At 43.5% G+C, this 24,765-nt stretch overlaps 1 protein-coding gene across 2 annotated transcripts in view; it reads right to left on the bottom strand.

Moving 5' to 3' along the window:
• The window catches only part of LOC146675582 (NACHT, LRR and PYD domains-containing protein 12-like), a 33,681-nt gene extending 14,193 nt beyond the window's left edge, over nucleotides 1-19,488 (bottom strand). For both annotated transcript variants that reach the window (XM_085400500.1, XM_085400501.1), the window contains exons 1-8: nucleotides 19,439-19,488; nucleotides 16,966-17,058; nucleotides 16,704-16,853; nucleotides 16,484-16,597; nucleotides 13,295-13,371; nucleotides 11,312-13,178; nucleotides 9,628-9,801; nucleotides 7,732-7,908 (exon numbers count right to left, since the gene is read on the bottom strand). In XM_085400500.1, coding sequence (XP_085256626.1) covers nucleotides 7,732-7,908; nucleotides 9,628-9,801; nucleotides 11,312-13,178; nucleotides 13,295-13,371; nucleotides 16,484-16,597; nucleotides 16,704-16,853; nucleotides 16,966-17,054 — 2,648 coding nt within the window. In that variant the 5' untranslated portion in view covers nucleotides 17,055-17,058; nucleotides 19,439-19,488. The remainder of the gene's footprint in view (nucleotides 1-7,731; nucleotides 7,909-9,627; nucleotides 9,802-11,311; nucleotides 13,179-13,294; nucleotides 13,372-16,483; nucleotides 16,598-16,703; nucleotides 16,854-16,965; nucleotides 17,059-19,438) is intronic.
• Nucleotides 19,489-24,765: the final 5,277 nt, after the last annotated feature.

Genomic DNA, 24,765 nt, shown 5'->3' with positions numbered 1-24,765 from the left:
TCTTCTTTTCTTCCCTGACTTCAGTCCGACTACAACAGCAAAGAGGAAGAGTTTCTCTCCCGTCATGAAGAAGGCTACGGCTATGGGCCTGGAACCATTCCTCATTTACCCCGCCGTGATGAAGATAGAGCACGGTGGTAAGAAGATGGCTTTCGAATCCCCTCAACTGGCAGAAGATTTCATTAACTCCCTGCCGCGTAAGCTGAATCCTGCAACGCCGCAGTGTGTTGATGGGGCCCCCGCTTTTCCTCCCGATCTAAACAGCGCGGCCAACAACGCTGGCAATCAGCATGCGGGAGAAGGCAACTTAGTGGACATGAATGACTGAACGCCGGTTAGTTGTCCTGTTTTAGTTGCAGCAGGCCTCAACTAGGTTGACGGCAGGATCACTTTCATGGGTTAAGGTTGGTTACATTTAATTTAGCGACTTGCTTCGCCCCTACCGGGGGTACTTTTTATTTATTTATTTATTTTTGTATTGTATCTTATTTTGTTTTGTGTATGTATGCATGTGTATGTGTATATGTATGTATGTGTATATGTATGTATGTGTATATGTATGTATATGTATGTGTATATATATATATATATATATATATATATATATATATGTGTGTGTGTATATATGTGTGTGTGTGTGTATGTATGTATATATTTATATATATGTATTTTTTTTTTTAATATTAATTATTTATTTTACTTTTCTTTGAGCTTATCATGGTCAAACATTTGCTGGCTGTTGTTACTGTACATATATAAGATACATTTGTATTATTTTATTTTATTTTTTATGCAAATATTTATATTTTATATTCTTTTTTTTCTTCTTTTTTTTTTCTTTCTTCGCTTTATAAGATAATTTCACTCAGTCGGGAGGGTGTGGGATATACTTACCCACTTAATTTTCGTTGCCTATGTGTGCACGTCTGACCCTCAAGTTTTTTGTGTTGGAGTGGAAGGACCGGTTACGAATCAATCAGAAGTTTGTGTTCTAGCAGACCTATGGAGGGAGCTCTGTGCGGTCTGCACCAGTTTTTGTATATAGTTTTTTCCTCCCCTGTCCCCTCCCTTGCAGACATATCTCTATGCAAAGTTAAAATTCCAGTAGCACTAGTGAAACATTGCAGTACTTGGCAGGGGTATGGTGGCCTTATATTTTACTACACATTGACGTTCCTCTCTTGCTATCTTCACATTGGGACCATTCTTGGACACTTGCCGTACCGATGCTACCATTGATTATTCTGTCACTTAACGTTAATGGTCTTAACTCCGCTATTAAGCGGACACGTGTCCTTGAGTACCTATACCGTAAAAAGGCTGACATTGCTTTAATCCAAGAAACACATCTGAAACAAGGTGATGTGGCACGTTTTCAAAACAAACACTACAAACTAATAGCTTCGTCCTCTGCCCCAAATAAAACGAAGGGTGTCTGTATCTTGCTGAAGAGAAAATTCGACCTTACTACCAGGTATAGCACGAGTGATGAAAATGGCCGGCTGGCACTTGTAACTGGCAGTATCTTAAACCATAAACTGGTATTCGTATCTGTATACTGTCCAAATGAGCCAGACAGGGACTTTTTTACTTATATTGCCAATACACTATTAGAATACAATGATTATTCCATAGTGTTGGGTGGAGACTTCAATGCTGTCGTCAACCCCGTTTTAGATAAATCTCATCCAGATGCAGTAGCTAATCTCTCATCTTCTCTGCTGAATACACTTATAAAAGATCTTAATCTCATCGACCTTTGGCGGATGCAGAATTTCGACATTAGGGATTATACATTCTTTTCTAATAGACATAAGACATTTTCTAGGATAGATTACGTTTTTGTTAGTCCTTCCTTAGTTTCAGGTGATACATCTATTTCTATTCAGCCAATCTTGATATCGGATCATTCAGCTTTGTTATGCTCTGTCGATCTGCCCAATTTAAAGAATAGGGCCCCCAGGTGGTGCTTTAATACGTCCCTATTAACTAACTCTACCTTTCTCAGCCTGCTTAAGCTCCAGCTGAAGGAATTTTTAGATATCAACGCTAATGAGGATATCGACCCACAAGTCTTATGGGAGACTACAAAATGTTTCATTCGTGGCTTTTCCATCTCATTCTCCTCCATGTTGGCAAAAACAAAACTTGCTCAGGTGTCCAATCTAGTAAATCAGATGGAATCTTTACGGAATCTGCAAAAACTTAGCCGGTCAGACGATCAGTCTACACTCCTAGCTTCACTAAAAGAAGAATATGATGCAATAACCTTGTCCAAAGCAGAGTTCATCTTGCATAGAACTAGACAGAAGTACTATTTTGAATCAGAGCATCCTAGTCATTTGTTGGCACTTATGCTTAAAGAATGTGAAACAAGGGCACATATCCCAGCTATAACAGCTGCAAACGGTAAAATTACGACAAATCCTCAGTCCATTAACACCACTTTCTCGTCATTTTTTGTAAATCTGTATAAATCAGATATCAATTTTAAGGATACTATCTGTAATAGCTTTCTCGAAAATCTGGATCTACCTCATTTTCCACAAGCAGATCAGGATGAGCTAGAGGCCCCATTAACTCTAGATGAGCTGCATAGAGCGCTGAAAGACCTTAACAAAGGTAAATCACCTGGACTGGATGGCCTTCCGCCAGAACTATTTCTAGAACTTTGGGATACAATAGTTTCGCTCATGCTCGGCTCATTTAATTTTGCAATCCGGAACGGGTCTTTCCATAGAGACCAGAAAACAGCACTTATTACCCTTCTCTTAAAAAAGGGAAAGGACCCTCTTGAGTGCTCTAGTTTCAGACCGATAGCTCTGCTCACAACTGATCTCAAAGTATTTGCAAAAGCTCTCGCATTGCGCTTGGAAAGAGTTATCCATGTTTTGGTCAATGCAGACCAGACAGGATTTATCCGAGGGCGGCTTGCATCTGATAACATAAGACGGCTGTTGCACATCATAGATGCCGCTAACAGCTATCAAAATCCATGTGCAGTATTTTCACTTGATGCAGAAAAAGCCTTTGATAGGCTAGAGTGGGACTATATGTGGATGGTATTGAAACACTTTGGGTTTAAGCAGAAATTTGTTGCTATGATTCAAACACTATATCACTCACCTCTTGCTAGTGTCTTAACAGGGGACCTGGTCTCTCCCCCTTTCACGCTGCAGCGTGGAACGAGGCAGGGTTGACCTCTCTCTCCTCTCCTGTTCTGCCTCTCTCTAGAGCCCCTAGCACAAGCCATCAGACAGTCCACAATTTCTCCCATAAGAATTGGTGGTCATAATCATATCATATCTCTATATGCGGATGATATTATTCTGTTTTTGGACAACTATGAGACGTCCATCCATCCATTAATTAAAAACTTTGACCATTTCAGCTCTCTATCTGGCTACAAAATAAACTGGTCGAAATCTGCTCTGATGCCTTTGAACGTTAAAGCTACGAAAGTTTCCTTACCCGGTTGTGTTCAGATCAAAAGCACTTTTACTTATCTGGGCATTTCAATTCATAATAGTATTCCAAAGATAATCAAGGACAATTTTACTACTATGCTAAATAAGATCAAATCCGACTTTCAAAGATGGGACAATTTAAAAACTTCGCTTCAGGGTAGAATCAACACAGTAAAGATGAACATACTGCCACGGCTTAATTTCCTTTTTTTTATGTTGCCACTCTCTCCTCCTCTAACTTATTTTAAAGACATACAGTCTGCGGTGTCTAAATTTATTTGGAATGGCAAAAGGCCTAGGATACGTTTGTCAACATTGCAGCGGCCCAAATTGTTTGGTGGCCTGGCAGTGCCAAACTTCGAGTTTTTTTACTGGTCGTTCCAAATCAGGGCGCTTAGTACGTGGGTCAACCCAGAGGCTACTACTGCGTGGAAAATGATCGAATCCGCCAAGGCAGCACCGCATAGACTGCAAGATCTTCTGTTTGCTAATGTTCCACCAATACGCTCTACAACAACAACAAATTCGGACCTATTATTGCCAACTCTATACAGGTATGGAGGAAAATAGAAAGGCGGCTGGGTGCTCCAGTTAAATTTTGTAAAAGCTCACCACTCTGGCATAATTTAAAGTTACTATGTGGCAGTGCCATTTGCCATTTGTTCAACCCTCTTGGTTCTCACTCGGGATAAACCTTTTTGATGATCTATTCAACGCCCAAGGCCTCTGCTCATTTCAGGACTTAAGGACATGTTTTTCTCTTCCTGCATCTTCTTACTTTGTGTATCTGCAGCTCAGATCAGCTTTAAAAGCATATGGTGTCCCCTGGGATTCTCCTCTTCCCTCTCATCCCATGTTGGACTGGATCCTGCCTAAATCTGGCAGACCCTCTGTTTCCAAAATCTACAACAAATTAGCCGAACATGGTATGAAGTCCCTGCCCATTGAATCTATTTGGGTCAGGGAACTGGGAGAACTGCAGGTTAATATAGACTGGGATACAGTTTGGTCTAATCTGAGTTTGACTTCTAAGAACCTGGCACATCAATTAATTCATTTCAAAACCATACACAGAACATACATTACACCCTATAGGAGGTTCCAGATGAAACTACAGGCTACGTATCACTGTCACATCTGCAATGATTCATCACCTGGCACGTTTTTGCACATGTTTTGGGACTGTCCTGTGGTATCCAATTTTTGGGTCTTTGTAAACTCTGTGTTATCTGAGGTACTGGAAGTTTTTTATGTTCCCAATCCTGGTCTTTGTCTCCTTAATGATACCTCTGAAATCTCCTTAAAACAAATGCAATGCAAAATGTTGTTCGCTGGATTCACATCCGCAAAGAAGACTATTACAAAGCAATGGTTCTGTCCTGACATTTGTATGGAATCATTCTGGAGGCGATGTCTTATCCGTGTTATTGGTTTTGAACATACCACAGCAAAATTAAATAAAGCTCGACCCACGACTGTTGACGCTTGGAAAATCTTCTCATCCAGAGTTATCTCCTGGAAGAGGCAATAATTGGTTTTAACTTTGTGTTTTTGTGTCTTTTCTTTGCTGTCCCTATGCCTTGTTTGCTAATGTTTGCTTTGCTACTGCGGTTTACAGTTGTGCTGTATATGTCTGTACCTACCCCCCCCCCCCCCCCCAACCATAAATCAATAAAATGTTGATCACAAAAAAAAAAAAAGCCAAACACCATTACAAAAAGAAGGTAGAAGAACACTTCTCCAACTCCAACCCCCGACGCATGTGGAAAGGACTCCAGACCATTACAGACTACAGGACCACCAAACCCTCCCCGCATCCTCTGATGTCTCCTTCCTCAACGAGCTCAACAACTTTTATGCTCGTTTTGAGTGAGGGAACCCCACAACCACAACCAAAACAGACATGATGCCAGACCACCAACCTCTGACTCTCTCCCCCACCGATGTAGGAGCGGTGCTGAGCAGGATCAATGTCCACAAGGCTGCAGGTCCTGATGGCATCCGATGTAGGAGCGGTGCTGTTCTCAGAGCGTGTTCTGGGGAGCTTGCAGGAGTGCTCACAGACATATTCACTCTGTCCTTGGCCCACGCTGTGGTACCGGCCTGCTTCAAATCCACCTCCATCGTCCCGATACCCAAAAACTCCAACCCATCTAGCCTCAATGACTACGACCCCATCATCACAAAGTGCTTAGAGCAGCTCTTCCTAGCACACTTCAAATCCTGTCTCCCCCCCACCCTGGACCCCCACTAATTCGCATAGCGCCAGAACAGGAGCACAGAGGATGCAGTCTCCATCACACTGCACTCTGTCCTCTCACACCTGGACAACAACAACACCTACGCCAGAATGCTGTTTATAGACTTCAGTTCAGCATTCAATACAATCCACCCCTCACAACTCATCAGGAAACTGACAGACCTGGGCATCAGTTCCCTCATCTGCAAATGGTTACTGGACTTCCTGACCAACCGCCCCCAACATGTCCGGCTGATAACCGCTGCTCATCTACAATCACAATGAACACCGGTGTACCACAAGGCTGTGTGATGAGCCCTTTCCTCTACTCCCTCTTCACCCACGACTGCAGACCTGCTGATGGTTCCAACGCCATCATTAAGTTTGCAGATGACACCGCGGTGATTGGCCTCATCAGTGACAACAATGAGGCCGCCTACAGGGAGGAGGTGGATTGTCTGGCTGAGTGGTGCGACACAAACAACCTGCTGCTTAACACTGAGAAGACCAAGGAGCTCATCGTGGACTACAGGAGGAATGCTGACCCACATCCACCCATCCACATTAAGGGGACGGCTGTGGAGCGTGTGAGCAGCTTCAAGTTCCTGGGAGTCCACATCTCCGAGGATCTCACCTGGACGACCAACTGCTCCAAGCTGCTCAAGAAGGCTCACCAGCTCCTCTTCTTCTTGAGGACTCTGAGGAAGAACCACCTGTCCTCAGACATCCTGGTGAACTTCTATCGCTGCACCATCGAGAGCATCCTGACCAACTGTATAACAGTCTGGTACGAGAACTGCTCTGCCTCGGACCGGAAGGCGTTGCAGAGGGTCGTGAAAACTGCCCAGCGCATCGCCGGGGCACCACTTCCTGCCATACATGACATCTACTGGAAGCAGTGTCTGAAAAGGGCTGGGAAAATCATCAAAGACCCCAGTCACCCATCACATGGACTCTTCACCCTCCTGCCCTGGGAGGCGCTACAGGAGCCTCCGGACTAAGACCACCAGGTACCGGAACAGCTTCTTCCCCACAGCTGTCAGACTCCTGAACTCTGCCTCCTGACATCTGACCCACGTTAAACTCATGGACTGAACATACACACACCCAAAACCACCTACACACACACACACACACAATGGACAACTGTACCCTCAAACACACAATAATAACATGAACTGAACAACCACTCACAACCACTGGCACTTTATATAGCCTCTGTAGAAATTATCGACATATCTCACTTATCTTAACTGCACTACTGTATAGCTCTGTGTAAATAATCATTCTGTACATTCAATAATCTTTAATCCTACAACTGTTTATAACTTGCATAGTTCATATTTCTGTATAGCTGTATATCTCAGATTTCTGTATAGTTTTTTATTTCATATTTATATCCTGTTCATAGCCTGTACATACTTAGTTATAGAATATTCATAACATACTTCATACCGTGTACATTATAACATACCATAATAGACCCATTTCTGTAATATACTTACATATCTATATTATTGCTAATATATATTGTAATATATCTATATCATGGCTAAAGCACTTCTGGATGGATGCAAACTGCATTTTGTTGCCCTGTACCTGTGCATGTGCAATGACAATAAAGTTGAATTCTATTCTATTCTATTCTAATAATTCCCACTGTCTGCTGTGTGCCGTGACCTCTGACCTGCTAAAGAGAGTCAGCTGTGGATTATTCATTGTTGTGTCTGATACTTAGAACTGTGAGGAAGAACACTACACAGTTAATCAGGGTCCCCTCTCTCTGAATCAGGAAAGGTAGGCAGGCCGCGTGTGGGCCGCGGGCCATACGTTGAGTCTCACTGTTTGAAATGTGAACATTGTTCTGCTGCAGTCAATGGACTAAACCAGAGAAGAAGAAAACAGACTTTACCATGAAGATCCTCAGTGTGGATCAGTATAATATCAGCCTGATGTCTGCAGTTTAGTGTCAGCACAACTTTCACATCATATTCATCTCAGCACAACTAAAACATGCTGACTGACCTCAGAGTTTCAAGTCCACATCCTGGACTCTCCAGGAAACCACACAGATGCTTCACTCCTGAATCCTGCAGCTTGTTGTTCCTGCTCAGCTCCAGCTCTCTCAGATGGGAGGGGTTGGACTTCAGTGCTGCTGCCAGATAATCACAGCTGATCTCTGACAAACCACAGTCCCTCAATCTGTATAAAGAATGAAAGATGTAAGTTTATTAGACAAAGTGTGAGCTTGAAATCATTCAGTGTTTCATCATCTGTTCAGAGCTGAAGAAGGTTCAGAATGTAGAAGTTTAGAAAATGGAAACTCCAAACAGCTGAAGCCAACAGGAAGCAGCTTCAAACAAACACAACAAGAGAAAAAACTCTGAATGTTTCACATTAAAGTCGTACATTTATCATAAAAACAGGACAAAGACTTGAAAAAGTCGTGTTTTTCCTTCCAGGAACCACAAGGCTTCACTTTTAAAGGTGAAGTGTGAAAGAAATGGACATATTTGAAGTCCAACACCTTTTTCCAGTCACATTATTAAAGCAGACAAACTACAAGCTCATTTTCATTCCAACAAGTCATCTTCTGACCTGGACTAACAACACTGGTCTCTATGTGCAGCTGGCTGTGAGACCAGTGCTCAGGGAGCGTCTACAAAGTGCAACACTGAAAGAACATCACACACTCATTTGCTTCCATCATCCAACCTGAAGAGGAAACAGAGACGGCTCCCCTTCAAAGTAAAAGCTGCTCCTTTTGGACACAGTATCAAAGAAAGTCTACAGTATAACATAGAAAAGACAGAACAAAGTTTTGGTTGTTTTTAAATTGTGCAGAAATGAAACTACACTAAGCTCAATTATGTGACAGACATTTCATCCCATGTCAGTTTGGCCTCATCCTGGGCCGGATTATCCAGCACACACTCTGACCACAGGCCCAGGGGCCACGCACAGCTGGGCTCCATCCAAGAGACAGCAAACAAACCAACACAATAATAAAAAGCACCATGTGATCTTCTTACATCTTCAAGACAAACATAGTAAAAACATCAGCACATTTGTTTCCTGATAAAATGATGTGACAGGTAGAACAGAGTAAAGTGGTGGTGTTACAGCCTTTCTCCCCTCTGCTGCCGAGGCTGTTAGTCTCTCCCAAACTCAGCTACAGGACTTCCAAATGAATGAAAGCATGGAAGAGGAGAAGAAGAGGAGAGGGAGGCCACCCTGACCATCACTCCAGCTGAAAACATCACACTTCCATTAAAGTTGGTGAGAAAATGTTGAGCAGGATGAGCTGCTGGCTAATCTGGAGGCTGTAGCAGCAGCTCACAGTCACAGTGGATTTCCACTCATGAAAAAGCTCTGGCTGCTTCATTTCTCATCTCATATCAGAGACTTTAAAGCTTCACTGAAGCTGTACTGTGATGCTTCCATATTCCAGTGAGGCCTCCATAATGATTTCAGCTGTTCTGTACACACACTGTGTGCCCTGTATGGCTCAAAGTCTCTGCAGCCTGTTTTTATCTGCTATCATCAGATCTTCATCATCCTCATTCACATCCCTCACACACTCTACAGCCTCATCAGCACTGACTTCATCTTCACTGACTGATGGAGCACAACATGAACCTGTGGAGGCTGAAACACTGTCCTGTCAAACATCTCCCCGTCACCACTCCACTTCTGTCAGCCTTTAAATGAACCCTGCTCAAGTCTGTCACTTCTGTTTGGAGCCAAAAGGAAAAACTGTTGTTCAGTCGTTTGGAAAGACAACATTTCTGAAAGCACTCAAACTTCTTCACATTTGTCTTCAGACACATCCTGAACATGTAGGAACTAAAGAAAGTTTCAAACATCAATCAAAGACCTGAAATATAGAAAAACAACAACAGCCGCAGTCAGTGAACTCACCTCAGAGTCTCCAGTCGACAGTTTGGACTCTCCAGTCCAGCACACAGAAGCTTCATCCCTGAATCCTGTAGCTTGCTCCAACTCATATCCAGCTCTGTCAGATGGGAGGGGTTGGACTTCAGAGCTGAGGCCACAACTTCACAGTGAGACTCTGAGAGTCGACACTCAGTCAGTCTGTGATGATAGAAAATATAAAATGTGTTATTATAAAAGCAGAAAATCTGCATTATAAACACAGACTGAATGTATATGAAGACAAAACAGAGTGAGGTCATAATCTGATGAATCTGCTCTTCACATCTGTGCTTCAGCTCCTCTTACTGTGTTTGACATGACACAACGATTGAGTCTCTCTCAGACCTGCAGACTTTTAATGAGAATCTTTGTTTGGCTTTAATCTGCAGATGAAGGAGGAAGATGGTGTCACATTTAGGCTTCCATAATGTCCACAGTCTGTCACTGAGATCTGATCCAGAGTCAGAGTGAAGACACACATTTGGACTGTTTCCTGTTTTGACTCCAGAACATTTTGAATGAGTTCAGCTCAGTGAAGAGTTCCAGCTGGAAAGATGATCTCTGTTTGCTACCTGCTGTCAGGTACGACTGTTCACGTCCACACGCAGGAAAAACCTGCTGACTGTTACCAAACGGAGCAGAAATCTCATCACTGGACAATAATGATGAATGAACTCAGAGCTGCTGATATCAGATCTGATTTCAGGGGAACTAAACACAGAAATGATTGGCTCATTTGAGCTTTCTGAGCCATTATCTGCTGGTGTGTCGCTAGTTGGCAGAAAATGATTTGTATTCCTGTTCAGGGCTTCAGTGTTTATGAGTCCAGATCCAGGTGACAGCAAGTCAAAATGATGTTACCTGTCTGTGTCCAGCAGCAGCCTGTATTCACTTTGAATATTGTTATAACCTGACATGGATCAGTTTGTCTTTGATTGGTTTGTAAATGTCACTGTTTCCATTGGACCTGAGTGACGTACAAAGACAGAGAGGGAGAGAAAGGAGAGAGAGGATGGAGACAGCAAAGAGAGAGCAAACACAAACAGGTGAGAGTGGACAGGTGACCAAGGTCAGCAACCAATCAGAGAGCTTCTGTTTGACCCACAGTCACTGATGATGACTGCACATAACCAAGCAGTGTGTTACTCTGATATCAAATATGGATCCTGCTCTTATAATAATGATCATCAGATGATATTATTGTGTTATTTTGTAGCTGAATACGATGTTTGTGTGATTATCAGTGAAAGAAGCAGTGAGGAGGATGGAGAGAGAGAGAGGACAGAGGGTGAAGTTAGAAACACTAAAAGGATTTTTCATGGATTTCATGGATGATTTGAGTGATTTCCAGCAGGACACTTAAACATGTCAGTGGACGTCCTAAAGAACATATTCACTGATATGAAACGTGTCATTGAACAGGATTAATATCAGTGGAAACATGGTGGAAACAGCTGTGACTGCATGGATGTGACACACTTCAAATCTGTTCTCCACTCTTGGATTTGGGATCCATGGAGCTGCTGCTGAGTCTGTACAATAAAGGAATGGTGTGGAAGGTTGCAGCGTACGGACACAAACACTTTGTGGTTACAATCTGATTTTATTTTCAACATTAAACTACTAACCTACACTGATCAATGATGCTAATGATCACATCTGGACTCACCCAGCCTTTCTGCAGGTCCTCACAGCTGGAATCAGTCTCTGTCGTCCCTGCTCTGATGTGTTGTACTTCTGCAGGTCCAACTCATCCAGAACCTCCTCTGACATCTGCAGCATGAAGGCCAGAGCTGAGCACTGGATCTCAGAGAGTTCCTTCTCTGATCTGTTCTCTGACTTCAGGAACTCTTGGATCTCCTGATGTACTGAGAGGTCGTTCATCTCCATCAGACAGTGGAAGATGTTGATGCTTCTGTCAGGAGAGATTTCATCACTGTTCATCTCCTTCAGGTTGTTGATGACTCTCTGGATGGTTCCTGGACTGATCTCTGTCTGACCCAGCAGACCTACTAAGAGTCTCTGGTTGGACTCCAGACAGAGGCCATGAAGGAAGCGAACAAACAGGTCCAGGTGGCCATTTTTACTCTGGAGGGATTTCTCCATGGCTCTCCTCGGGAAATCATCCAGAGATGATTCATCCAGAGATGGTTTAATGTGGGGAAACCGAAGCAAATTAGTATAATCATGATAGTCAAAATCAAAGTCAGAATCATAACAAAAATCTCCCAGGAAGTCTTCCACTACCTCTATCTTCCTGTTGGTGTGACAGTGGAACATGTAGACGGCAGCCAGAAACTCCTGAATGCTCAGATGAACAAAGCTGTAGACTGGTTTCTGGAAGATCACACACTCTCTTTTGAAGATCTCTGTACAAACTCCTGAGTACACCGAGGCCTCTGTCACATCCAGACCACACTGCTCCAGGTCTTCTTGGTAGAACATGATGTTTCCTTTCTCCAGATGTTCAAACGCCAGCCTCCCCAGCTTCAGAAGAACTTTCCTATCAGCCTCCGTCAGCTCCTGTGGACTCGTCTCATGTCCCTCATGGTACTTGTTCTTCTTCCTCTTTGTCTGAACCAGCAGGAAGTGTGAGTACATGTCAGTCAGGGTCTTGGGCAGCTCTCCTCTCTGCTCTGTGGTCAACATGTGCTCCAGAACTGTAGCAGTGATCCAGCAGAAGACTGGGATACTACACATGATGTGGAGGCTCCTGGATGTCTTCATGTGGGAGATGATTCTGCTGGACAGCTCTTCATCACTGAATCTCCTCCTGAAGTACTCCTCCTTCTGGGCGTCAGTGAAACCTCGTACTTCTGTTAGCCTGTCAACACATGTAGGAGGGATCTGATTGGCTGCTGCAGGTCGGGAAGTTATCCAGACGAGAGCCGAGGGAAGCAGATTCCCCTGGATGAGGTTTGTCAGCAGCTGGCTGACTGATGACGTCTGTGTGACATCAGACAGCAGCTTCCTGTTGGTGAAATCCAATGAAAGTCTGCTTTCATCCAGGCCGTCAAAGATGAACAAAAGCTGAGAGACAGCCAGCTTCTCTGCTGTGACCTTCTGTAATGTTGGATGGAAAACATGGAGCAGCTCCAGAAGACTGTACTGCTCATCTCTGATCAGGTTCAGCTCCCTGAATGAAAGCAGAACCACCACACTGACATGTTGGTTCTCCAAGCCCTCTGCCCAGTCCAGAGTGAACTTCTGCACTGAGAAGGTTTTTCCAACACCAGCCACGCCGTTGGTCAGAACCACTCTGATGGGTCTCTGTTGGTCAGGTAAGGCTTTAAAGATGTCCTGGCACCTGATTGGAGCGTCATGGAGGGCGTCCATCTTGGAAGCTGTCTCCAGCTGCCTCACCTCATGTTGGGTATGAACCTCTTCACTCTGTCCCTCTGTGATGTAGAGCTCCGTGTAGATCCCGTTGAGGAGGGTTCTACTTCCTGTTTCATCACTTCCTTCAGTCACACGTTCACATCTCCTCCTCAGACTGATCTTATGTTCATCTAAAACCTCCTGCAGACCAACATCTGCTGAAAGAAAGAAAAACAATGAGACTAAAGAGAAAGAAAACTCTTCAATGTCTGAACAACACAAGAAGTCCAGTTTTCAGAAATGAGTCCATCAGCAGACAGATGTTCAGTCTTACTTTGTACACAGCTGCTCTGACTGGCTGTCTGCAGTCCAGCTCTGCTTCTGGATCTTTCTCCACACTGTGCAGAAGCTCTGATGGTGACACAGAAAAGTCACAGTGGAGATACTTCTGTCCACCTTTGATTAGACTCATTATAAAAAGGAAAACAAAGTTTGAACACAGTCATGTTTCCAGTTCACTGACTTACATTTATTCCATGGACACTCACTCTAACCTGAACCACAGCTACAACCCAACATTGTTGAGGCCTCATCTCCTCCTTTCCTGACTGTAGAGGTTAAATATGCAACAACCAACAAATAAAAGAATTTGGTTCATTTCAAAGAAATTCACACGGTGACCAAGTAAAGTAACCGTAGTAAAGGAGACAACATCCCGTTGATGGTGGGATTATTTGAAAGATTTGCTTTAGTCACGTCACCAAATGCAGTTGAACCACCCGTGGATCCATGTTTGACCATTCTACCACTCTGAGCTCTGCTTTTGAATCATTTTATTATTATCATCATTCATTTATTCATTCTTTGGAGGGGGGCTATTTCCTAATGCCGCCCTAATAAGCTGATGTTCAAGGGGAAATATAACAGAAACTCTTTCAGTGTTATTCATTAATAAATTAACAGATAAACTGTGAAGAAGAAACAAACTGAGATTTAAAGGAGAGAGTGAGAAACTTGATCATCCATCCTCATAATACATGTTTATCAGTATCTGCTGTGACCATACTGCAGTAATAACTACAAGTCTACATTTCTGTGACTGTTGATCAATCACAGCAGGAATCTGAGCTCATCTCTGCACACAGAGCAGCTTCAGCTCTGGGATAAACTGCTCGCTTCACGTCCTTCTCAGCTCACAGACACTCATCCTGATATTTTCCTTTAACATTTGATGGTATAATTCATCTGAGTTTACACTTTATCTACATGAATACAGAAAAACAGACCCAAAACACCAGAAACCATCAGTTTCACCATGTAGAATATATTGTTGTTTCCTTGCTTTTAATTCAGAGAAAAACTCTGATTTGGATTTTCTCTGTTCTCTTTGCCACAGCCCATCCCAGCAGCAGCTGAAGCAGCTGACTGTCACAACACTGAATAACACTTTAGGAGGAACGTCTTGATGCATTCTCAATCATCCAGGAAAGTAAATCTCCAAAAGTTGATTCTGTTCATCTGGCCGAAGTGTAAATGTGTCCCAGCTGGACTTTTGTCAAAGCTGGAACGGCTCCTAAAGAAAGCTCCAGCCGATCCAGGAGAGAAGGACAACCGCTGACTAAGAGAAAACCTGTAGTGATGTGTCAGGAGTATCGGAGCAGTTGAGATGCATTTTTTCTAAACACCGGGTCTCTGTGGCTTTTAAACCCCAAAACACGCTGCGCCAAAAATTGGTCCACCCCAAGGATCGGGTCCCCCGACAGAAACAGAGTAACATAGTGTACGCTGTTAAGTGCAGGAGGATTGCCAGGATTTATACATCGGGGAAACCAAACAACCTCTGGCTACAACACAGAAGAGCTACTTCGTCAGGCCAGGACTCTGCAGTCTATTTACACCTACAGGCCAGTGGACACTCTTTCAATTACATCCTCATCATGTGTAGGGAGGAACGCTGGTTGGAGGGCGGAGTCAAGGAGGCCATTTACGTGAAAAGGGAAAGACCATCTCTGAATCGAGGAGGGGGCCTAAGGGTACATCTGTCACCATCTTACAATGCTGTGATTGCAGCCATTCCCCAACTCTCTGTGAATGGGACTCATGGACATTGATCAATGGTCATGAGAATTTGCATAATTAAGATGACCTCCCAGCCCATTTGTCAGCTGGTGATCAGCTGATCACGGGGCCGGGTTTAAAGGAGAGACGCCACCCACCTGTTCGCCGCTCAGACATCGTTCTCTTCATGTCAGGAGCTCCGAAACTTTGCCGACGTCAGTTGCCGCCTGATTCAGCAACCGTGAGTGTTTTTCCCTTCGATCCTTTTTCTCATCCTGGCTCCGCTCGCTCTCCGTCTGTGACGACAGTTCCGAAGCCACGCTTCGTGCACTGATCGTTACTAGAATAACTGCGTGTCTCTTCCAACCCACCGCTAGCCTTCGCCGCGTTGGAGTCTAGCCAGCACGCCACACGGGCACGCCGAACTACTGTGTGTAATTCGCCTGATCGTGACACCATTGTTCCTTCAGTGGGCTGGTTTCAGTCATTATGCAAATGTACTGTTTATACGATTGAAACCTGCAGTCAGCTGAGACTGAAGAAGTCACCTGGATGAGAGACGAAATGTTTCTCCCACAAAACGCTACGTCCAGATGAACAGAATCAACCTTTGGAGAAAGTTGAATCAGTATTTCAGCTTTAAGAAGGTATTTTAACACAAACATCAGTCCTTCTACTTAAGTATGTTTGACACTTTGTTTACGCCTAAATTAACTTTACTGTTAATGAGTTTTCATGTTTCTGTAATCCACCAGTGTGCTCATGCTTTTTTAATTGAAAAGAGATTTTTAATGATCAAATATAATTATGTTTGTTATTTGTGGATTTTAAATGTCCTTGACAGAGACAGATGATGATCATTATCCTGCACTGTGGTCTCAGGTTTGGTCGAGCTAGCACAAAGAATGGCTATGTTGAACTTCCTCCTGGGATCTACACTAAGAAGTGAGTCCAACATTAGCAGGGTCTCGTTCCTTTATCTGGATTCACTTTAGCATTCACAGTCACGTGAAGCTTGTTATTAACTCGATAAGTCAACCCAGGGTTTCAGCTGAGCGCTCACATGAAACACATGGTGTTGGCAGCATCTGATCAATCATATTCATGGAGACGTGTATCAGCAACAGAGCAGCTGAGTTTGCAGAAGGAAGTCAAACTAAACCATAGGCTATACCACCTGAAACACCTGAGTGGAAGCTCCTCCCTACACTGTGTTTGAAGCAAAGCACAAAGGAGACACCTGCTGGAGCAGCTGGAGTCCTACAGACACTCAGCCTCTTCACTACACAAACACCTCCTACAACATCCACTCTTTCCACTCTGACTGCTGTGTTTGTGGAAACACTCCAACACACACCGCTTCACATACCAACATAGAAATGTGTGAAAAAGAGCTGAGCTGATATTAAACATGAGGATTTATTCAAAAATACAGAGTCAGGAACAACATCTAGACACACATTACCTCTCAGCAACAGAAGAACATCCTTTAAAGTTTATATAAAAATCCTTCGACACGTTGCTCTTTAAGGAAACACAGCTGGGTTCAGGTCCAGGAGATTCTGGCCTCTTATTGATCCTAAAAGAAAAACAATAAATGTAACAGCTTCATGAGACAGGAAGGAAAAACTGGAAATATTAAATTAAAGACATGATGAACAAACTCATAAAAATAATGTACTTACTCTTTGTCACATAACAGACTTTTGTTAAAGTTTACACCAATATCCTTTGACCTGTTGCTCTTTAAGGAAACACAGCTGGGTTCAGGTCCAGGCTCTGGATTAGTTTCAGGGTTATGTCCAGCTGAGCCTGGTACGCCCCACAGCTCTGGGCTTTAAAACAACACACACAGAGGTATGAGTGTGAATAATGATGGAGCAGTGATGTGAGTGCTGAGCTGTGACATGGAGAAGAGTCATGGACAGTTAGAGATGGTCATCTCACCTCTGAGCTTTGGTCTGGCTCTCATGTTCCCCACACAGAGTGCTTTTAGAGGGAGGGACTCCCTCCTCTCTGTCCTCACACTGATCCATGCTGCTGAAAACGTCCAGATGAACAGAATCAACTCTTTGGGGATTTACTGGATGATTGAGCATCCAGACACTTTTTAATATTTTACTCATTTCTGAAGCTTTTTACCAACTTTGTTCAAATTGGTCTGCTGTCATTTTATTGTTGACAAAAAGAGACTTTGAGTTTGAGTGTTGACGTTTCCATGTGGGACTGTTGCTGCAACACCAGGATGTTACTACAGAATACACTTTATATTGTGAGCACTTGGATGTTAGTCCAGTGGTCCTAAACTGACACACCTGCACCTGGATTCATTCTGACCAGATTTTAACCCAACAGTGTTTCATACTTAATACATCAGACACAAACTCTGCAGCTGTCATTGTGTGCAGTGTGTGTGCAGTGTGTGTGCAGTGTGTGTGCAGTGTGTGTGCAGTGTGTGTGCAGCGGGTCACTGTGTCCTATGAGTGTTATACTACAATAAACAGAGCCTGACCGCGGGCATAAAGAGGGCAAAAACCCACTTATGCTCTAAAGATGAAGTTCTGTTTCTCTTCAAATGAGCCTCAGAGCATGTGGAGGGTCATTGAACGCATCACAGATGACCTCAAGAACAACAGGCTGAAGAACATAAAAACAAACGCAGAGTTTCTGTCTGACGGTTTGAACATGAAACAGGAATTATTGAACAAAAACGGCCAGTTTACTAATTTATGATCAATCATCAACGCATTCACCTACAATACATGAATGAACATCAGCAGTTAAACTGAAAATAACCTGCATACAAATACGACAGCAGACTATAGCGAACGAGCAGAGAAATGCATTTTATAGATGAAGTGTTGGCAGCGACTTCCGAAAAGCAACTCTTAGGACAGCCCTGTCTCACTGTCAGCAGTTAATCAACATCCACCTATGGGCTCAAATTGTGGTCATAAATATTTTGTACTTGTAAATCAGTTTTGTATGTGTAAAAAGAATTTGTGTGTGTGTAAAATAAGGTTTGTGTGTGGACTTAGCCAAAAAATACGTGTGAAACTCTGCACTCAAGTTTCAAGTTACAAGTACAAATTTTGACCCTATTTTCTTCCTTTCATTTGATTGGTCAATGCCATGTCAATCCCTAACTTTCAGTAGCTGTTGAAAGGATAAAGTTGTGGTATGTCAGTGGTTAGAATTACCATTATTACTTTAGGATTAGTTTAACACAAAGTCAGGGCTGACCCGGGACCATTGCTGTGAGTCACATTTCGCAGCATAAAGGTCCTTTCACATCAGACGCAGCATGTGCTGCTAATGCTAACTGCTAACTAAGCACGTAAACCTGTGACACAAAAAATCACAAAACTCGGACCACCACAGACTGTTTTCCTTCTGTTAAATTATAATATTATTTTATGCCACGTTAGACCCCTAATTAAAGATTGTGAATTATTATGTAGTTTTAGTTTGCATTATTCTCCTGAATTAGAAGAAGCTGATAACTATTGCATTTGTTAAACTGATTTGCATTACATTAGACTGCTGGCTTGTTGTGAATGAAGGATATTGTTTTATGATGCATTATACTGCTGAGTTATAAGAAATACTGTTTGCAGAAAGTCATCGCCTTATTTGTCTGATTAGAAGAGAACAGAACATGCTGGAGTTTTCTGCCCCATCTCAGCAGGAGCAGATAAACAGGGAGCCAAGGTCGTAGCTTAGGCGCCGTGTGAGAGAAAGCATGTGAATGTTTAGGCTTTTATGATAAGGTGGAGGCACCAGAGGCTATAAGAGTTTGAGCAATGCTCCACCATTTTGAGATCTGATGCTGTCTGCATACAGTGTCCATCTCCCACGCGTGTGATCATTAAAATCATTGTTTTTCCTCTTGTCTCGATCCCCAATTTTGAACTCGTAACACTTCCTAGTGATGAAGGAATGAAAAGGGGCATTTATTCCCTTCAAGGATCTGAAGCTTCATAAAGCACCACTCAAATAGCCAAACCCACCTGTTCTCTGATTGGATTGTTAAATTTGTGATTGACATGACATTGGCTAATCAGATGAAAGGCAGAAAAATAGGGTCGTACTTGAAACTTGAGTGCAGAGTTTCACACGTATTGCTTGGCTAAGTCCACACACAAATTATTTTTCCACCTACAAATCCTGATTTATAAGTACAAAATATTTATGACCACAATTTGAGCCCATACAGCCACAGACTGATGGAGGCAGGAGAAGCTGCCTACAGACATCAGTCAGTGGATCCACAGTAACATCGAGTTCAGCTGCTGATCATCAACTGTTTCTGTCTCGTTCCCAGACTCTGATCTCACATAAAACGAAGCAGATTTATGCTGAAACTAAGCTGCACACAGCTGATGTCAGCCAGGAAAACAGTACAGACTGCTAACGTTACCTTAACTTCGAGACGATCAACTGCGCCACAACATTCACGAAAGCGAAAGTAAAAGCGACGGAAGGAAACGCCCAGAGAGGCGTTTGAGGGACGGTCAGAGTCAGGAACCTCAGAAACGCATCAGGCTGGAGTTTAATTCTGCTTTCATCTTTAGAAACATCTGGAAATAGTTATAAAAACGCTGCGTAATAAAGAAAAATAGTGTAGATTAGTTTGAGTTGTGTTTAGCTGAGCTGTGTCTTTAATCTGAAGTTCATTTTGTGGAGGAGCAGCAAGACTTTCAGTGTTACTCTCAGAGAAAGCCTCCCAAATGTCTGTTGTCTTAATAGTGGAATTATCTGGAAAATGAACCAGTTCTTATGAGCTGCTTTTCAATATGAGCAGTCACAGCATTTTATACAGCGTGCTTCATTCACACAAGCACTTCTTTTTCTAACAATGACACTATGATGGATGCATCGGAGAGGAAGTCGGGGTTCCACATCTTGCCCAAGGATACCGTGGCGTGCAGACTGGAGCAGCCAGGGATCAAACCTCCAACCTTCCAGTTAGTAATTCTACCTGCTGAGCTACAGTCTGTACTTCCTGAACACCACACCCTCCTTTTGTTTCTTTCTTTATTTTTTGTTTTGGTTCACATACATTGATATTCTGCTGTAAACAACTAATGAGAACATTTTATAAAAGCTTTGAGTGTCCATCAGGATCCTGTAGAAACACCTTCCATCTCAAACATCAATATTCTGAATTCTGTTTAGAAAGAAATAGATTTCTAGAAAATTATCTAAAGAATTCAACATCTGTTTTGTTTTCTACTATTTATTTAAAAAGTCCCTCTAGCACAGATTTCTTTAGTCACATGTCTTTATGTGTCTTCCATACAAATGTTAACAAACACTCAACACAGCAACACTGAAAGCATTTGAATGTAAATTTCATTCAAATTAAACTTTATACACAATTACAATAATGGAAAAATGACTAAATATTAAAACACTACAACCACTGAAGAAATAAAACCAATCACAATCAACATCAACATCAATTCATATACGTTCATGTGATATCTTTGGGTTCAAAAAACCCAATACCCTTGAATCCATCTTTTAAATTACATTTAAATTTCAGCTGGCAGCAAAGAAATTAATCAGAAATTAACCACAATTAATCTGCAGCTTCATCAGTGTGATGCTGAGTTTCTGACTGAAATTCAGTCTGAACATGTCTGACTCTGTTAAACAGTCAGAGTGTTTCTCTAACAGCAGGAGCCTCTTTACACTCAGCTTCACACAGATGAGCTGAGGAATGATCAAGCAAACTTCTTCTTCTGTCATTTTTAACAGCAGCTTGCATCCAAAGATGTTGCACTACTGCCATCCCCTGGCTTTTACTCTTACTTCTCTTCTAGATCCTCTTGATGACATCAGTATTTCTCAAAAATGAAAAACCACTCTGTTGTGTTTACAAGGTTCTATAATAAGGGAAGAAAATTAGTACATGCTGTTACCCTGTCAGACCAGGGGTGTCGCTAATGAGGCTGGGTAAGAGAAAGAGGAGAAGAAGAAAGTAGAGAGCGAGAACAAGATGGAGCTCCGCTGTAAAGCCTAAAATAAAGTGTTGAACCCAGACGTCGCCTCCGCTGCCTGATTACACACCCAACAAATTGGCGACGAAGATGAGCGCTTCAGTGCCGAGCCCACCGCCCTTTTTGCAACATGCGGGTGAGCCGCCAATACCGTTTATGACGTGGCGCAAATTCTTTGAGAACTACATGCTAGTGATAAATGCTACGGGAGATGCATGGCCGGAGGCGAGACGACGAGCCGTCTTATTACATTGCTTGGGACCAGAGGGACAACGACTGTTCTACACACTGCCAAATCAAGGTACGACGTTTGCTGAAGCCATGACTGCGCTTGAAAACCACTTTGTCCCTAAAGTGAATGTAGTGGCATGCAGGCACACATTCAGACAGCGAGTTCAGCGGGCTGATGAAACGGTGACTCAGTATGTTGCCGCCCTCAGAGCGTTAGCTGTGCCATGTGGTTTTGGAATAATGGAGGGTGAAATGATTCGGGATCAACTTGTTGCTAATGCTAATCTCAGTGTTGTTAAAGAAAAATTGCTGCTGGAGGAGGACCTTACATTGGACAAGGCAGTTACTATTGCATGTCAGGTGGAGGCTGCGGTCAAGAATGCTACACTCCTCTCTGCTGCGCCCACGGCCCAGACTGCTGCAGTACAAGCTGTGGGGGTGAAGGATGCACGTCTTCGGGGAAAAAGAGGAGCGCGACCGGCTCAAGCTCGGGGACCTACATCTAAAGAATGGCACAAAAAGGCAAGTGATAAAGAGCAACAGCGTCATTGTTTCAGATGTGGATCCGAGAAAAACCTGGCTAATGATAAAAACTGTCCAGCAGCAACAGTAAAATGTGATAAATGCAACAAAAAAGGGCACTTCGCCAGAGTTTGTAAATCAGCTGTAGCAGTGGTCAGGGAAGTAGTTGTTCCTGAGTTCACAGTTTTATGTGTCGATGATCACAAACTGATGACTGCAGCATGTGATAAGATTACATGCAAAATGAACATTGAAACACCACAGGGAAACTCTCAGGTTCTGGAGTTAATTGTGGATACAGGAGCTTCAGTATCTATCCTCCCAGAAGCCATCTACAAAGAACATTTTGCACCCTGCGCTTTGACTGAACCGAAAGTTAAGCTTGTCACTTATGCAAAAGGTGACTTGCCTGTCATTGGCTGCCTACAGGCTTCAGTGAGGGTTGCAAGCAATGACAGAAAAGTGCCAGGATCATTCTTCATAGTTAAAGATGGATCACCGTTGCTGGGGTTGGACTTAATTAAAGCACTTAACATTGATATCATTGCTGGAAAAGTCATCAACAAAGGAGAGGATCCTGCAAGAGGAGCACCAGCCAGTAAACAAACATGCATGGTGAATAACATTGATTCCTCTTCTTCCCATCATCTTGGAGCTGTTAAAGGGTTTATCCACAAAGTTCAAGTGAACAAGACAGTACAGCCAGTTTGTCAAAAACTGCGGCGTCTACCACTCAGCATACGTGAGGAGGTGTCAGCTGAATTGAAACGTCTACTCCAAGCAGGCATCATCGAACCAGTGGATGCAGCTGAATGGGTGAGTCCTCTGGTGGTTGGAAGAAAAAGTAAGGGAGACTTAAGACTTTGTGTGGATCTGCGTGAACCTAACAAGAGTGTGATCATGGACTGTTACCCTCTTCCTCACATGGAGGATTTGTTCGCACAGCTGGCTGGGGCTACACATTTTAGCCAGATTGATTTAAGTTCAGCTTATCACCAACTGCCTCTTCACCCTGATAGCCGAAGCCTCACAGCATTCATAACCCATGAGGGACTCTTCCAGTTTACCCGAGTTCCATTTGGACTTGCTTCAGCCCCTTCTGCCTTCCAAAAGATGATGCAAACAGTCCTAAAAGACCAGACAGGAGTACAGAACTACTTGGATGACATAATAGTGTATGGACATTCCAGAGAAGAGCATGATGAACGGTTACAGGCTGTCCTCCAACGCCTGAAGGATGTCGGTCTGCAGATCAACTTCAACAAAAGTTCATTTGGACAGACATCTATTCCGTTCTTGGGACACGTCATTTCCAAGGATGGCCTGAGCCCCAGCCCAGACCACCTGACTGCCATTGCCAAAGCCCCTGCACCACAGGACATGGCTGCTCTTCGTTCCTTCTTAGGCTTGACTTCGTGGTTCAGCAAATTCCTAGCAAACTATGCAACTGTGGTTGAACCACTCCGTGAGTTACTTCGGACAAGTCAGACAGCTGAACTTCAATGGACTGATACAGCAAATGAAAGCTTCAACAAACTGAAGGAAATGCTACTAAAAAGCCCAGCACTGGCAATCTTCAACCCAAATCTGCCAACGTTCATCACCACTGATGCGTCAGATTATGGTCTTGGAGCTGTTCTGACCCAGATCAACTCAAACAATGAGGAACGTGCTGTTGCTTTTGGCTCCCGCACCCTGTCCCCTGCCGAGAGGAAATATTCAACAATTGAAAAAGAAGCCCTCGCCTGCGTATGGGCCGTTGAAAGATGGAGGACGTACATATGGGGACGGAGATTTACTCTGAGAACTGATCACCAGGCCCTCACCACCCTGTTAAGTACTAAGGGGATGAACAGAGCTGGCATGAGGATAGCACGTTGGTCAGCCAGACTGATGTGTTTCCAGTATGACTTAGAGTACCGTCCAGGAAGCCAAAATGTTATAGCTGACTGTATGTCCCGTGTTCCCCTGCATACCACAAACACAAGTGAAGACTCTGAACAGGACTTAATCACAGAGATTGCTGAAATTTCTCCTCAGCTAACAGCGCTTCCACTGGCTGACTTCAGAGCAGAATGTGAAGACTGTCCTGAATTAACAAAACTAAGACAGATCGTTCTTTCGGGCTGGCCGAAATTAAGCAAATCCTTACCAGATGATGTCAAACCCTACTTCCTGGTCCGACATGAACTGGCAGCAGAGTCACCGCTGATATTTAGAGGAACACGGCTGATTGTTCCCAAATCTCTGCGAGGAAAAGTAGTGCACCTAGCCCATGAAGGACATCAAGGCATGGTCCGAACCAAACAACGCCTGAGAGATCTATATTGGTGGCCAAACATGGATGAACTGGTCCACGAAATATTGTCCACATGCACAACCTGCCAATTGTGTGACAAGACTGCAGCTGTTTCACCTGCACCGTTACAACCCATCAAATTCCCAGAGGGTCCGTTTCAACATGTTGCTGTCGACATTGTTGGTCCGTTGGAACAAGGAACCTATGACTGCAGGTTTGCCATCACACTAGTTGACTATTTCAGTAAGTGGCCTGAAGTCGCATTCACACCAAACGCCTCAACTGCGACAGTGATTGCATTTCTGACTTCCATTTTCGCCCGTGAAGGAAACCCTTATGAAATTACAACTGATAATGGTCCGCAGTTCACCTCAGCTGCCTTTGCTGAGTTTCTCGCTGAAAGGGGCATAAAACACATCAGGACAAGCGTTTATCATCCTCAAGCAAATGGATGTGTGGAGCACTTTAATAGAGTACTGAAGGACTCCATACAGACAGCACAAGCTACTCAGCGACCATGGAAAACTGTGGTTACAGAACTGCTTCAAAGTTATCGAGCGACTCCCCACGCTACAACCGGTGAGTCCCCTTTCCAGCTCCTCAGAGGAAGAGCCATGCGGACTAAACTCAACATTCTGCCACCACCAAAGGATGCTGGACAATATGACCACATCAGATCCAAAGTGACAT

This window comes from Rhamphochromis longiceps, linkage group LG3 (assembly GCF_057381845.1).
Source record: "Rhamphochromis longiceps isolate RC_006_pf linkage group LG3, R_longiceps_female_GT1.1, whole genome shotgun sequence".
Classification (NCBI taxonomy): Eukaryota; Metazoa; Chordata; class Actinopteri; order Cichliformes; family Cichlidae; genus Rhamphochromis; species Rhamphochromis longiceps.
Note: the sequence above shows the minus strand (reverse complement) of the source record. Positions and strands in the feature narration are given on the sequence as shown.